This window comes from Musa acuminata, chromosome BXJ1-2 (assembly GCF_036884655.1).
Source record: "Musa acuminata AAA Group cultivar baxijiao chromosome BXJ1-2, Cavendish_Baxijiao_AAA, whole genome shotgun sequence".
NCBI lineage: Eukaryota > Viridiplantae > Streptophyta > Magnoliopsida > Zingiberales > Musaceae > Musa > Musa acuminata.
The window spans coordinates 29,004,401-29,019,155 of record NC_088328.1 but is presented as its reverse complement, the minus strand read 5'-3'; the positions used below and the strand labels follow the sequence as shown (position 1 = coordinate 29,019,155).

The window sequence follows — 14,755 nt, the reverse complement described above, 5'->3', positions numbered from 1 at the left end:
ATCGACCGTCTCAGCAGTCCCAAGAAACGTCTCAAAAAGATCACCCATCATCCGGACCCGGACCAAGCCGCGTCGGCCCCGAGGCCACGGCTTAAGGTTGTTTACACTAACAAAACATGATCATTAAATAGTTTTTATTGAATACTTGAACTAAGGACATGGAAGTTAGGACTTCATAGGTGGATCAAGATTTAAAATTTAAGATTTTTTTGGCCATATATGCAATATGGCCAAAAAATTTACACACAAAAACAAAAAACAAAAAACAAAAAACAAAAAACAAAAACACATGTAGGCTGTCTCGTGCGAGAGGGTGACGAAACCCTCATCCCATGGACGACCACGTGTTGATCCGTCAATTCGACAGCCACCGTGTCCTTTTCGGTAATTTCAACGTTCCCGCCCTCGCTCATTTAATCCCCCCTCCTCCCACCATTTCCCCACTCACACGACCGCAGCGCAGCGAACCAAAAATCGAATTTAATAACCTAAACAAAAGAGAAGGAAAAAAGGAAAAAGAAAAGAAAAGAAACTCGCGCGCTCATACCCTCACGAGGTTCGATCATTTTAGCCCGAGGTTGGGATCAATTAGGGTTTGGGGCCGCCATGGATTCCCCCGATGCCAGCAAGAATTCCGCCTCCACCGCCTCCGCCACCGCCTCCTCTCCACCGATCAAGGTTCTCCCTCTTTCCTTCCTATCCATCTCCATCTCCATCTTCCTCGTGCCCCGTTGCATCGATTCCTTCTTCCTTTTTGTTTGTACTTGGCTCGATCTGGTTCTTAGTGTTCATGGAATCATCTGACTGTAACCGCTGATGTATTTCTCCTTTTGAGTATTTCTTTCCAGATTTATCTACCCATCCTTCGTTTGTTGGACGGGAGTGTTGGCCGTTGACTGTCTGTGCTCAGTAACCCCAGTAATACACTGGATTAGGCCCCTTTGTGAACTCGCTTCAAGAAGGGTTGGGCATTTCGTTTGTTTTTGAGGTGGGCGGTAGGGTTTTGTAGGGACCTTTTTTCGCCAGACCTGCTCAAACCTCCCACGTAGATTTGTTGAGCGCTAAAATGTTTTACTTGGATTCTCAACATGTAAAAGGAACTTGGGCATGACCACTTCAGGTTGTCGGTAATCTATCTGCTTACAATTTTTGAAGCAAAACATTTTCTTTCAGGCATGTAGTAAGAATTTGCTGTTGACGCTTTGCTGTTGTAACAGATACATATTTCTTATATCAAATGATTCTTGGAGTTGGACGATTTAGAATATTTGGAATTGCCATGATGATTTTGTTGGAGAGAATTTTGTTCGTTTGATCATTTCACATCATTGACCGTTTCCCCTACTTTGTAAAAACCAATATGTGTCGCTTTAAGAAAGCTCTCATTTGCTTTCTTTTTGACTCTGTGCTTTCTTAGGGCTTAGCATCGTAGATCTTGGCTTGTTTTTCGGTCTTGGTATTCTGTCAAACGGCATGCACTGGACAGTGATAGTGGATTTCCATAAGATTCCACCTTTCTATCTGCCACTTATCTTCTTATCTTGCTTCTCTCTTGATCATTTCAGTGTCTGTATTCACTGTTTTTTTTTGTCAAAGTAGCTCTTCTGAGTTCAGTGCATTACAACAAGAATTTGTTAGGATGCTTCTACTTGCATAAATTTTGACTTCCTGTTCATGGAAATAATGCAGTTGAAATTGTCTCAATCATAGTTTTAGTCATCGATGGCAATGTGGATTCATCTCATCTTCATGGCCTACCTGAAAATATGTTCTCAATTGTTGTTGGTGTATTCTGTAGTTTATGCAGTCTCTTTTCTCTCCCGTTCTGCAGCATTTGACATTGGGATTGTGGTCTGTCTTCCTTTGTAGGATTCTCCTTTTTCTAGCTATGTTAGCAATTTGTCGCCTATTCATCAAGCTAATGCCAGTCATGGTTTACCAACATATGGAGATCTTAATTTCCCGTCCCCTGAACCTGTCTTTAAATCGCCACATTTTGTTCAGCCCAGGAAATCAGACATTTTAAAAAGGTACTGCTGCTTTGGCATACTTAGATACCATAAAAAGATAATTTCTGATGGGTTGATTTTATTTATGATTCATGTTGTTTTTCTCCAGTTCCCAATCTCTAGCCTTGGATGCTGTAGCTAAGTTTTCTCTTCGGCAGTCTGCTGATGCCACAACACTCTCAGGGGACATGCTTAGGTGTAAATCTCATGGTTCAGTATCAACAGTAAAGTTGACTCCTAGCGGTCATGAATCTGAAGGTGAAGGCAATCCTTCTCCTGAACATGAAACTTGTGGTGGCTCTTCAACTTGTGTTGATGCTTTTCTGGCTGATACGTTGGAAATTTGTGATGATGATTCCGTTTCACCAGAATGCTCGAAGCAATCTGCAGAGTTGCCTCAAAATGTACATGGAAGCTGTACTAGCACCAACGAGAATATTATAGAAACTAATAAGAATCGTTCTGATCACTTGCAGTCTGTTTCTCCTTTGGCTTCAGCTTTTGTAGATCGATTTATAGCTGATCCAAGTGAGCATTCTGATTCACCTGATCTGCAATCACAACAAGCTGTGGTTCTTCCTCAACGTTTATGTAGTGTCTGTATCAGTACTGAAGAAATGAATTCTGAGATTCATGTATCCCCTATGAAGAACAGTTTTGCTTCTGAAGCTACTGAATGGTTAAACTCATCATCAAATGCTGGGAAGGATCTAAAGAGAGATGAAGCATCATTTCTTGTGAATCTTTCTCTGCAAGATGACAAGCCAAAAATGGCTGATGAAGGCAAAGAATCTCATAAGATAGCACTTGATGAGCCACTAGTACCAATCACCACTGATAACTGTATGGATACTGACTTGTTGATGGCACCACAAGTAAATCAAAATAAAACAGATGATGTTTCTTTGAAGTTGGATGATAAGGGTAAAGATGTATCTGATGAGAAGCCAAACAACACATCAGATTTTTGTTGCAACTCACAAGGCATATTGCAAATTTGTGCTGCTGGAGAACAGGGTGTATTGCACTCTTCCCCTCAATCTCTACCAGAATTACTTCAGGACGTTCAGGTAGTTAGCCATGATCCTGATGTATCAGGAGAGTTCATTCTGTCAGCTGATAACCAGACTCCATATGATGAGGTACTAATTAACTTTGGCATTCCTTACCTAACTTCAGGTCAGGATCAGGGTAATAAAGTTGTAAAATGACTTTGCTTACTGAGATTCATTCACATCAATGCCTTTTTGCTTGGGCAAATGTAGGGATGGGAATCTTGACCAAAGCTGTTAGGAAACAGGTTCACGAGTCAGGTTCAGGTCAAGATATCTTGATTCGTCAGTAACTGTTTCAGGTTTCGGTTCAGATTGAGAATACACTTCCTTGATGATACTGCTCAACCTGATCCAAGTAAACCTTCATTAGAAAATGTTACAGAGCATATATAGTCCTTCTAAACTGATTTGACTTCAGCCATTTTGACTTTTAACCCAAGTTGATATGATCTTGATTCATCAGTTACTGTTCAGGTCAAGTCTGGGTCAAGAAATATTGATCCAGTGGCAAGTCACATTTGTAGTAGACTTATGTTGCCTTACCCACCATCTCAGCCTGATCTAACCCAACCCATAGCTAAGCATCAGTGAACTTGCAATTGATGTGCCTAGGAAACTTGCATTAGCAATTGATGCCTGACCTGAATATGTTAAAATGCAACTCATATGTGTGCATCATATACAGAATATAAGTACTCATATGTACTTATATTAGATATTATTTGTGACTCCTTTGCTTGGCATACCACCTACTTTTTAAATTTTTTTCCAAGTTATCCTGAGCGGGTATTTGTTTGTATGCCAATGAGTATGTAAGTGCCATATCAGTTTGATAGGTTGTTGAAATTGATATTGGACTGGTATTTAGAATCTTGGTTTAGATTAGCATGAACTACGAACAAGTAAACTTTTGTAGCAAATCTAGTGTAACATAATCCCTTTCGTATTCCTTGTTAGATTTTCCTTTCCTTTTATATACATAGAAAACTTGATATATGTAGGAACACTTGCAGTTCACTATAATTCAGTCAACTAAGGCCTGTTTTTTCTTCTATATTTTTTACTTTTTAATTCTATTCAAGGTTTTTGAAGGTGGTTGTTTTTATGTTCCTTTAATAAAATTTTCCTGAAAATGTTGTCAACTAGTAAATAAAACTTACGAATGTGGATTGTAAGATATTCTCTATTTCATCCAAATTATGTGTGTCTACATGTGTAATCTATATACTTAAATGTTTACATGTATAATCTATATACTTACATGAAATAATGAAAGGATGTATACATTTACATGTGTTATCTATATACATATATAATAGTTCTATTTTTTTATGCCTACTTATACTAACTTAGGGTTAAGCATTTTGGTTATTTTACAAGGTCTATTCTTTCTTAGTTATAGTAAGTACATTGAGTTGTGATTAATGGTCTCAGAGTGATTTTGAGTGCCGTCTATGAGGCATGAGCCAATGTATGCTGAAAGTTGGCGTGCCTCATTAGTCCACAAGGGAACATTCATGTTGTGCACTGATGAGGATAATGGGTTTCTGACTAGGTAGATTTTGACTTGGTGTCTTGGTTCATAATCATCTACTCTGGCTATATTTTTGAAGAATTTAACTTCTGATTGCTTATAGTCAGCAAGATTGTGGCAATAAACATTATAAGGAATTGGTTGTCCTATTGTCCTTTACTTGCTTCATTCTTACTGTTTGTTTCTCTTTTCTTATTCTTTTATTTTCTTTGTCTTTGTGTGTGCACCTGGTTTAATCAACAGGCTGTTTTATTAATTCCTTGCATGTCACTCATGTTGTTTTTTTATCTGTTTAAAGTTTATAGTGACTGGCTTCTTCATTTAGAGAATCAATTCCTGGGAAGTTTTCTTTCATGATTTCCATTGAAATATTTAGTCTCCAAACTTCTATAATAATATCTGTAAAGTTCAGTTGGCTCTTTTCCTGTCGCCACGTTTTATAGGTATTATTCAGTATGATGATTATAGTAGTTAATGTAGGATACTGCTCAGCTTCAGCGTGGGATGCGAAAACGTCTTCAATTTGAGGCTATTGAGAATCATAAGACAGATAGTGAATGCAAAAAACTCATTAAGAATTTCATCTGTGATATCACCAGTGAAGAACCACTAGAAATTTCCTTGCACATGAATGCTTCAGATCCTTCTCATGTGAAACCAATTGAGGCCTCTGGGATGAAGCAAGGGTCTCAACTAATCTCTCAAGGTCATTTGTGCAAATCTGTTGACAGGGTCGATGTGTCTGGCCAAAAGAAAGGAGATTCCTCTGTTACAGATCCCAGGCCATCAGGCATTGGCTTGCACTTGAACACCGTTGGAAGTGTTGGACATAATAACTGTAGTATGATGGTGCAAGCACTAGGAAAAGATTCATGCATGGAGGAGGAGTCATTTCTTGGGAACAGTGAGCAGATATCACAAGGTTCAAACAGTGAGTTGGTTTCACCAGGATTAACAGGAAAAATTTCATTTACATTAACTGCAAATTCTGAGAAACCCATGCCTGATAATACCTGTGATGATACTGGAGACAAACATCTCCAAAATGATATGATGGAACTTACAATATCTTCTATTAGTCATCAAACCCCACTGAGTACAAAACCTATTGAGTGCTCCATGCAGCCCAGGCTTACCGATCAGTATGTGACACCATGTAGTTTGAAAAGGCCACTTTCAGTAGATGACAGTAAATTAAATCTGTCAAGTCAATCTAGTCCTAGAAAGAAGAGGTAAGTTTGCATCTTGGTGCACATCAGTTCAGATTTCTATTTTCTGTCTTTTATTCTTTTTTCCCTGACTTTTTTGTCATTTGGAATCTGAATTTGTCAGGAAGAAGGCATCTGACAATGAGGGTCAGAAACGATGCAGTTGCAAGAGGTCGAAATGTTTGAAACTGTAAGTGATGATTTAATGTTAAGGCTATTCTTCATGGTAACACATTCATGTTTCTCCTTTCTATCCTTACAGCTACTGTGACTGCTTTGCTGCTGGAACATTTTGTTCTGAAGTTTGTGGATGCCAACAGTGCGTTAACAGACCAGAAAATGAGGATACTATCCATGAAGCCAGGCAGCAGATAGAGTCTCGAAATCCACTTGCATTTGCTCCTAAGGTTGTTCTTTATGTCAGTAATCCTCCAAAAGACAGTGAAGTAAGAATTTTATAACATATTAGTTCGTCTCATTAATAAATTCTTTCCTGGGTACTGATTGAGTTTTACATTCTGCAGGAGAGTACAGGGACAACCCCATCCTCTGCCAGACACAAAAGAGGGTGCAATTGCAAAAAGTCACTTTGCCTCAAGAAATACTGTGAATGTTATCAGGTTGCTTAACAGTAATATGATTTTGCTACACTTTTTGCTTCTTAACTCTATCTTGATTTAATGGTTTTTTTTTGCCATCTTTTTTTTGCCAAGGCTGGTGTTGGATGTTCTTTTGGATGCCGATGTGAAGGTTGTAAAAATACTTTTGGCAGGAAAGATGGTAAGAGTATGAAATGAAATTTGCTGTGCTGTAATTACTTTGGACTACAAAAAATTGTGGTCATTGAACAAACCTACATTTCCATAACTAAATGAAAAAATAGACCAGTTTATTCATCTTACTTCAACATGTCTATGGAGCTAAACTTGTCATTATAAGCTGTGTTCCTCAAATTTGAATGTCTATGTTTCATCCTTGTAACTGTTCTTTAGCATTTCATTCTCAATTGGCATGGTGCTTAAATTTTATGTTTCCTTTGACTGAATGATTTCCCATGTAATTATGGTTTTGAGTAGCACCAATTTTAGTTTCTTATCTTTGTTGGGCACATGTTATCTATTTTGTCCTTTTAACATGACATACTTATCCATGCAGCATTAGGAGTTTCACTGCTGTTCATTAAAAGTTCCTTTTGTGAAGGCTGGATTGGACCTTTTCATCATATCCAATTGTATATTTGCTCCTGAGCATTTTTATCTGATCTCTAGGTTCTTGTCCATTAATAGTCAAAATAGTCAGAAGCTATCTCACGCATTTGTTTTTTAATTATTTAACATGGACAGGATTTTGACATTTACAGTGTCCTTACAAACCTTTGTTCCATATATATACACCTCATATAACCGTTTATGCCATAGCAATTATGTACAGCAAATTGTATGCATCTAATGCAAGTCTTGGAAAGTTTTAAACACACTGCATGAAACTTTTCAAGCTGGTGTATTTTTGAGATCCACTAGGAGTGGTCATGGGCCAGCTTTCTTTACCTGGTTTTAAGTTCTCCCTTTTTTCTTTTTGGAGGTTTTGCTGGGGGTGCTTAGGCTGGGGAGAGAGGAGGTTGAGGATGCTTGAATTGACAACCAGACGAGAATTGACCTAGTTCTGATCCAGCTCTTTCTTATAAATGGTTTTTGAGAATCTGAGATAGTTTATGACTGTACATTTTGTTCATTGCATTGTGGAAAGCCTCATTACTTGCTGTGCCTCATTGTATATTTATTGTTGGTCTTGGAGAGGAATGGAGACAAGGAAGACAAGGCTAGAAACAATGACCAAGCTAACAATTTGTTTTGATTGGATATTGTCTCTTTTTCTTGCACAGTGATTTATGATGCCATGTTGTTAGCAAGTATTGTGCTAGTTTGCAGTCAAAATAAAAATGACTGGTTGAACTACAATCCTTGATTGTATGTGATAATGCCTCTCCCTTAGAAAGAGAGTAATAAACTTTCTGTTGTATAGATCCATGTAGCCAATCTTAAATAGTTGGTACATTTTACATTTTTGTATCACTTTCCATTGTATCTGGCCATAGAAAATTTGTGTTTCTTTAACTATAAATGTGTTATATAAATTAAGGTTAATGGAATAAAAAGTTCCTATGCTTATATTGAACTGTTAACCATTTTCTAATTGGATCATGGATTTGTTGCCTTGAATAAAGTTTTTTGTTCTGCTTAGGATATGAATTCTATAAAGTTGGTGTTCCATGTTAGAAAAATTTCAAAGATCAGAAAACATATACTTGTGGATGGTGTACTCTGATTAAATGTGTTTATTGGTGGGAACTTAGTTTACTGTTGCTTTCTACGGTAATACCATATACCAGAGAGAATTTTATCGATAATGAGACTACAATATTTGTATACTTTGTCTAAAATTAGGTGCTTTCATTGCAGCTACATTGTTCATAAAAATAATTGCAGCAAACTATAAATTCATTTGCAGGTTTGGTTTATTTTCTGTTTGTGTACGTCTGAAGAACCATTGTCTGATTAGATAAGCAGATAAACTGCAAGTTTGAAAAAAGTAACCAATCTCTAAACCAAAAAAATGATTTGGATATTTATTATCCAATTGCTTGGGTTTTATTCTTTCTTTGATTCTGTACTTATTTTGTATAGTGTGATGCTCATCCAAGGAAAACTTTTGCTAATATAATGAAAACATATATATACCATTTCTTACGGTCGGCTACATGGATTTTTCATTCACCATTGAACTTTATAAAGGTTAAAATGTAAAGGATGGCCTTGCATAAGGCTCCAACTAATTTGGAGTCTGGGAAGTGTCACTGATCAAAACATTAGCCTTGCAAGTGAATCAAACCCTAGTCATTTAAATCATAATGAAACAACCTTACAGTCATATGAAGAACCACCTATTATTAAGTGTACCTAGTCACTTTAACCGTAAATGGTTAACATTACTGGGACATCGAGGCCTGCCCTCTTTTATGATCACAAAATCACTAGTCAAAATAAGAGCCATCAGATAATTATTTGTCCTTCATGTTTTATGTTTCGTTGCCAACATAAAACCACCTTAAATGCTGTTCTTATTTATTTTTGACAAAAACAAGAGAAGAAACTTCTTATCTTTGTTTTCAAATAAACTTTTAACTGATATGTTGTATTAAATTATTAATTTTTATTACATTATATTCATCATTTTTTTGGAAATAGGCTTTATCCTAGTCTAATATCATGCTAGATTGGCAGTGACACTGTTAGCTGGATGAAAATTCTTCTTTGTTGCCCTTCAAAATTGATTGAAAAAATCACATCCATTTGTGCATGCTATTAAATGAGCTAGTTTGTGTTTGTGGGAAGTTTAGGCAATATCTTTAATCCTGATAATTTGGCAAGTTTTGGGCATTGGTTTGTTGAGAATATGTATAAGTTGGAGAATGTTAAAACATATAAATTTGCTAGAAAGCTATCTGCTGTAACAGTCATAAGCTGTTATGAATAGTACATGGCATGATAACATATAAATTTCTCCAGATATTATGTTGATATTTTCATTTAATATCTTATTTTCCTGACTACCAACAAGTATGCCTCCTTGTGCAGGATGTGCTGACATCATCGAAATCGAACATATGAAATCTAAGGAACAAAAGTTAGTGAGAGATCCATCTGCTGAAAACTCAAAGGAGAAATTGGTTACAAGGGAAGTGAACTCACACCTATCCCCGCTGACACCATCAATACAAAGCTCAAAGTAATTTTCATCATTTTGCCTTTGTGATTAATAATGATATCTTTTGATTGTTGATTTGCTTCTTGCGTGTTCCTGACCAGCTGCTTTATTTTCTCGTTTGCCCTCTTTGTCATCATCTGTGGCAGTGGAGTCGATGTGCCTAAGTCATTGCTTCCTATTACCTATTATGCTTCACCAGAAACAAGTGCTTCTGCTATACAATGTTATGAAGGATCACCAGGTTCTCCCATGAATATGATCAGCAAAAGTACATTTGAAATGGCAAGAGAAGATAATATGTTGCTGGTCCCAGATGATCAGGAAATAGATTTTGATATCAAAGTGGACACATTTTCTCCTGGTTGGGATGGTTTTCCAGACATATGCAATTTTAGTCCCTTACCAAATCCCCCACCAAGTAATGATGGTGCCTCTGTTTCATTTAAGACCAAAGAACCAAAGATTTTACAGACAAGATTATTTCAGGGAAGTTCCTTAGTAGGCACTCCTCTTCGCTGGCGTAGTTCACCAGTCACTCCTCTTCCTCAGTTTGGTAAAAGCAAGATACTATTGGAGCCAGACTCTGACAATGGACCAAATAAAAGTGTAGGGGATGATGCTCCCGAGGTTTTGGAGGATCCCTGCTCACCAATTAAGGCTGTTACGGCAAGTTCACCCAAACAGAAACGAGTTTCTCCACCTAAAAGGCTCTTTCAGGAGACTAGGTCGAGCTCTTCATCCGGTCTCAGGAGTGGTCGCAAATTCATATTGCAGTCTGTGCCTTCATTTCCTCCTCTTACTCCATACAGTAAGAACAGTCGAGGAAGTGGTACATGAAATTCAACTCAGTGAGATAAATAACACTTAGGTGCTTTAATGGTAATTATCATTGATCTACACCTCTCAGTTGTGGATATGATAGTAACGCACCTTAGAGTCTTTAAGTCAAAGGTGTCTTTGCCAATGTGTATTTTCAATTTGGCTATTCATGGTACTTGTTCTGCTGCCTGCTCTCTCATATTGTTATATCTGAAGTTTTTCACATGCGGCTTCATTAGACAATAGATGTTCAGGAAGTACACAATAATTGGCATGTACACCATGCAATCAACTATACTGTCGTTTCTTTGACCACACAACCCCCCTGGGGTAATTTTTGATGTTAGGATGTTTACTTATCCTTTCTCTTAGTCACCAGTGATGAAAAAATTGCCATACATATATAGGTTGAGTTCTTTGTATTTAAAATGATCTGGACTCGAGAAAAAAATTGCCATACATATTTTAAATAGTCACCAGTCTCTTTTTAGTAAATTTTCTGATCTGGACTTGAGAATAATTTTGATATAAAATACATGGATGAGTTTATTAAATTTTCATTTACTGGTATGCGTTTCTGTTTTGATTAGTTGAGGGATTATTACTCTCTTTATTATCTTACATGCTGCTAGTATGTTATGTGAAATAGGTACAAAACCAGCTGATCTTTGAAAACACTCTATTTTGAGTTTGATGTTGCAGCAGAGCGGGATTCTGAAAATCCAGTTTCTTGAGGTATTTGATGACAGCCATATAATCTATTCCACAAGGTAAATGCTTGTTTTAGTTGATATTTTTCTTGATGTTACATCTGGCATCCCCGGACAAATTGATTTAATAAATCCGTAGCGAATTTTTTTTGTGGAATTTCTTTATTGAACAGTTCTGAGGGGCTTAGCTAAATCAAGTTTATGGTTATTATCATACTGGAAGACAACCCCAGGGTTCTTATGATAAAATGACAATGAATGATAGACTAAGGCTAAACTACAAATGGATTAATTCATCGGGAACTAAAATTTTAAGTTGGTTAACAAAAGAAGGAAAAAGTTGTGTGCTGAATTTGCATGCCCCCAGCGTTGTTGATCTGTCTATTTGTTTATAAATTCAGTTCAGTTCTTATCAACTGAGAAAATGTCATTGTAAGTGCGACAAATGCAGCTCAACAGAGGGTGGTAGATCTTTATCAATGACAGCCTTTGAGTTACTACAACAACCCAAAAGATTGTGATAGTTTGCTGTATAATCTTTAGCCATAACAATGGCGCCCACAATATTTCCTTGACTAGAATAAGAGCCTTCCGAATAATTTTTGTACCAGGTGGTTCTCAAGCAACCATTTGCAATAACTTATCGTCTGTCTCCTCTTTTATCTTTATTGCCAGAATCCTCCGCAAACAAGTATAATTCTTGACTCCTAGAGAATCATACGAGAAATCTGTTCATGACGCAGGGCACAAACATGGAACCCTTTCCTTGTGAGGTTTCATCACCTGCTTAAGATATGTCATTCATTCTCACCAACTCTAGAACAACCGAGTCAAAATTGCAACTCTAGAACTAATCCTTTTTCTTTCTTTTCTTTTCGATGGCAGGATATGTTGTTACATCAGAACTGTGGGCCAAAGGAAGAAGAAAAGTCATCACAATTTAATCTCCAGACAATATGATTCAACGGAAACATTCAGCATCCAAAAGAAACAAGAAAGAAGAGCGCCAATTCGTATCAGTGTCATCGTCCCGACAGCTGCGACATAGCAGAGTAACTCGAGTACGTCGCGTGCGGTCCTTCTGACTGGCCTCCAACCGACGCCTCATTCCTAGGCCCAAATGTGCCGCAGCTGCTGCTGGTGGCGGCGGCGCTTGTTTGATCCTCGTCCATTATGGATAGCAGGTCCACCACTATCATCTCCGTCTCCGGCGGCGCCCCGACGGCCAACCTCCCCTCGAGCATGTCGAACACCCGCGCCATGCTCGGCCGGAGCTCCGGCTGTTCCTGGATGCACCACAGCGCTACGTTCACCATCGTCGTTACCTGCCTCTCGTCCACCCTCTCTAGCCTCTCGTCCACCACCTCCATCACCCTCCCCTCCCTCGCCTTCTCCATCACGATTTTCGGGAAGTAGGACCACTTCCGCTGTTCCGCGTCGGCGGTGGGGTCGACCACGCGGACGTTCCGGCGGCCGCCCACCAGCTCCAGCAGCACCATCCCGTAGCTGTAGATGTCGGACCTCTCGGAGATGCCGGAGCCCAGGAGCCACTCCGGGGCCAGGTAGCCCCTGGTCCCTCTCACGCTCGCCACTATCCGGCTCTGGTCCCGGCTCATCAGCTTCGACAAGCCGAAGTCGGCGACGACCCCCCGGAAGCCCGTGTCGAGCAGTATGTTCTCCGGCTTGATGTCGAGGTGCAGGACGCGCGCCCGGCAGTCGTGGTGCAGGTAGGCGAGCGCCCGGGCGACGTCGATCGCCACCTGGTACCGCAACGGCCACGGCAGGCACTGCCCCCTCCGCGCGCGGTGTTCCCTTGCCGACGAGAATATCCAGCCGTCCAGGGATCCGTTCTCGATGAACTCGTAGACGAGGAAGCACGGACCGCCGCCGGGGACGAGGCAGTAGCCGAGGAGGCGCACCAGGTTGACGTGCTGGACGCTGGCGATGGCCGAGATCTCCGCCCGGAACTCCTTCTCGCCGTACTCCGCCCCCTCGATCCGCTTCACGGCGACGGGCGTGCCGTTGTCGAGGATCCCCTTGAAGACCGCCCCGGATCCTCCGCGTCCGATCAACGCCTGGAAGTTGTCGGTGGCGGCATCGAGTTCCTTGAGCGAGAACTTGGTCGGTAGCCCGGCGACCTTGCGGAAGAAGCTGTATTGGAACCGGAGCTCTTGGCCTTCGTTGGACAGTCGATGCAGAGCCGACGTCCGCCTCCGGTTCAGGATGATGTAGTGCACCAACAGCCACAGGGTGATGACCAGGACGACTGCTAAGCCTATGGCTGCTACGGTGAGGAAGTCCTTGGACGGCTCCACGCGCGAGAAGACAATCACGAGCAGGACGAGGAGGCAACCGATCCCTACGCAGGCTACAAGTTTCGCCTTCTTGGGCTCCATCGGAGGCTCATCACAAGGTATTAACCCTCTTCATCTTCTTCCCAATGTTCAAGCATTGACTTGTAAATACCAAAAGCCAAAGTGAGGGAGGGACGAAGAGGTCTTAGAGAGAAACTATTGGAGTTCTTGTTGTTCTTTTCAGCAGCTTCCCTTGCTTTTTCTTTCAACAAGGTAATATTCAATGATCCCAAACCACATTGGAAAGAAGCATGACAATGAAAAAAATAGCTATTCCCTGGCACGGGCTTCACATATTTGGTGTACTAATCAACTGTTTTCAGGTTTTGAGCATAGCATATTATTCTGCAGGTCAACGGAATGGGATCTAAAGAGCTAAATGGATGATAACAAAAAGCTGTTGCTTTGCGTGGACTTTCAAGCGTTTGGTGCACAAGTCAACAACTGGGTTTGGGTTTGACCACACCATTTCATTTTCTCAATATAACTTTTCAAAATGTAAAGATCGATATATGAAAAATAATTAATTATAAGAAAAATATATAATTAGCTCACAATGTGCATTCATGTGCATTCATCGACTTCCCTGCTAAATGATTCTTATTTTGCGCAAGTAAAGCTTTCTTCTTTCTAGATGTTGCTGTTGGAAGGACTTCCCCTAACGTTCGTTGCGATCAGAAGACCAAGACTAAGAATGTCCACATCTCGCTTGTCTTGTTAAACAAGATAGATAGATAAATAGAACGACGGTAGGTGAAGACCGAAGGGAAACTGCGTCGTGACTCATTGCTTCTGGGATTTGGTCAACAAAGATGAGCTTTCGTACGTTTAGCTAAGAAAAATTCATGGTTCAAAATCGATCAACGTTCCATCAAAAATGAAGAGAGGGAGAAGACAGGAGGTCAGTCGCCTCACGAGAATGTGGATGCATATGCATGCAGTGCAGTGTCTTTTACTGGTTCCATTAAGTGTTTCAAGTCATGCATTCTAGAGACAGATACTCCTAACCTTAATTCTGGAGACCTCCATAACTCCGATCGATTCATAATTATTATTTTTGATAGCAAGTTCATTTCGATTTAGAATTATAAAGTTATTGATTGATTTTGATTTCGATTCAATTTTAATTAGGAACAAAGAGAAAATGTAATTCATATATATATATATATATATATATATATATTCATTGTAATACACCAAAAATGTAATTCATATAATTTACATAACTGAAGATAAAATATCACAAATAACAAAATATACTATTTGAATTGCCAATAATGACAGTTGATAGATACCGAACA

The 14,755-nt window shown here is 39.4% G+C and overlaps 2 protein-coding genes across 5 annotated transcripts; one reads left to right on the top strand and one right to left on the bottom strand.

Annotated features, from left to right (window-relative positions):
- Positions 1-466: 466 nt before the first annotated feature.
- LOC135608014 (uncharacterized) lies at positions 467-11,224 on the top strand. 4 transcript variants are annotated; one of them, XM_065100415.1, is made up of 11 exons: positions 467-678; positions 1,870-2,030; positions 2,119-3,151; positions 5,079-5,830; positions 5,931-5,996; positions 6,069-6,252; positions 6,331-6,426; positions 6,520-6,586; positions 9,442-9,592; positions 9,718-10,450; positions 11,040-11,224. In XM_065100415.1, exons 1-10 carry the CDS (start codon positions 607-609, stop codon positions 10,406-10,408), a joined length of 3,273 nt encoding a protein of 1,090 aa, XP_064956487.1. In that variant the 5' UTR covers positions 467-606; the 3' UTR covers positions 10,409-10,450; positions 11,040-11,224. The 4 variants fall into 4 exon arrangements, with proteins under 4 accessions (XP_064956487.1, XP_064956479.1, XP_064956494.1 ...); XM_065100422.1 differs by lacking the exon at positions 11,040-11,224 and adding an exon at positions 849-1,120 and having other exon boundaries at positions 537-678; positions 9,718-10,849; XM_065100429.1 differs by lacking the exon at positions 11,040-11,224 and adding an exon at positions 849-1,127 and having other exon boundaries at positions 537-678; positions 9,718-10,849.
- Positions 11,225-11,945: 721 nt separating this feature from the next.
- On the bottom strand, positions 11,946-13,761 carry LOC135608030 (probable receptor-like protein kinase At5g20050). The gene has a single exon (XM_065100438.1). The coding sequence runs from the start codon at positions 13,494-13,496 to the stop codon at positions 12,123-12,125; it is 1,374 nt and encodes a 457-aa protein (XP_064956510.1). The 5' UTR covers positions 13,497-13,761; the 3' UTR covers positions 11,946-12,122.
- Positions 13,762-14,755: the final 994 nt, after the last annotated feature.

Bases quoted from the DNA above. Each gene is read 5' to 3' on its own strand.
- LOC135608014 (XM_065100415.1), top strand. From the start codon at position 607: ATGGATTCCCCCGATGCCAGCAAGAATTCCGCCTCCACCGCCTCCGCC. The intron at 679-1,869 runs GTTCTCCCTCTT...CTTCCTTTGTAG, and splicing joins CCTCCTCTCCACCGATCAAG to GATTCTCCTTTTTCTAGCTA. The intron at 2,031-2,118 runs GTACTGCTGCTT...GTTTTTCTCCAG, and splicing joins AAATCAGACATTTTAAAAAG to TTCCCAATCTCTAGCCTTGG.
- LOC135608030 (XM_065100438.1), bottom strand. From the start codon at position 13,496: ATGGAGCCCAAGAAGGCGAAACTTGTAGCCTGCGTAGGGATCGGTTGC.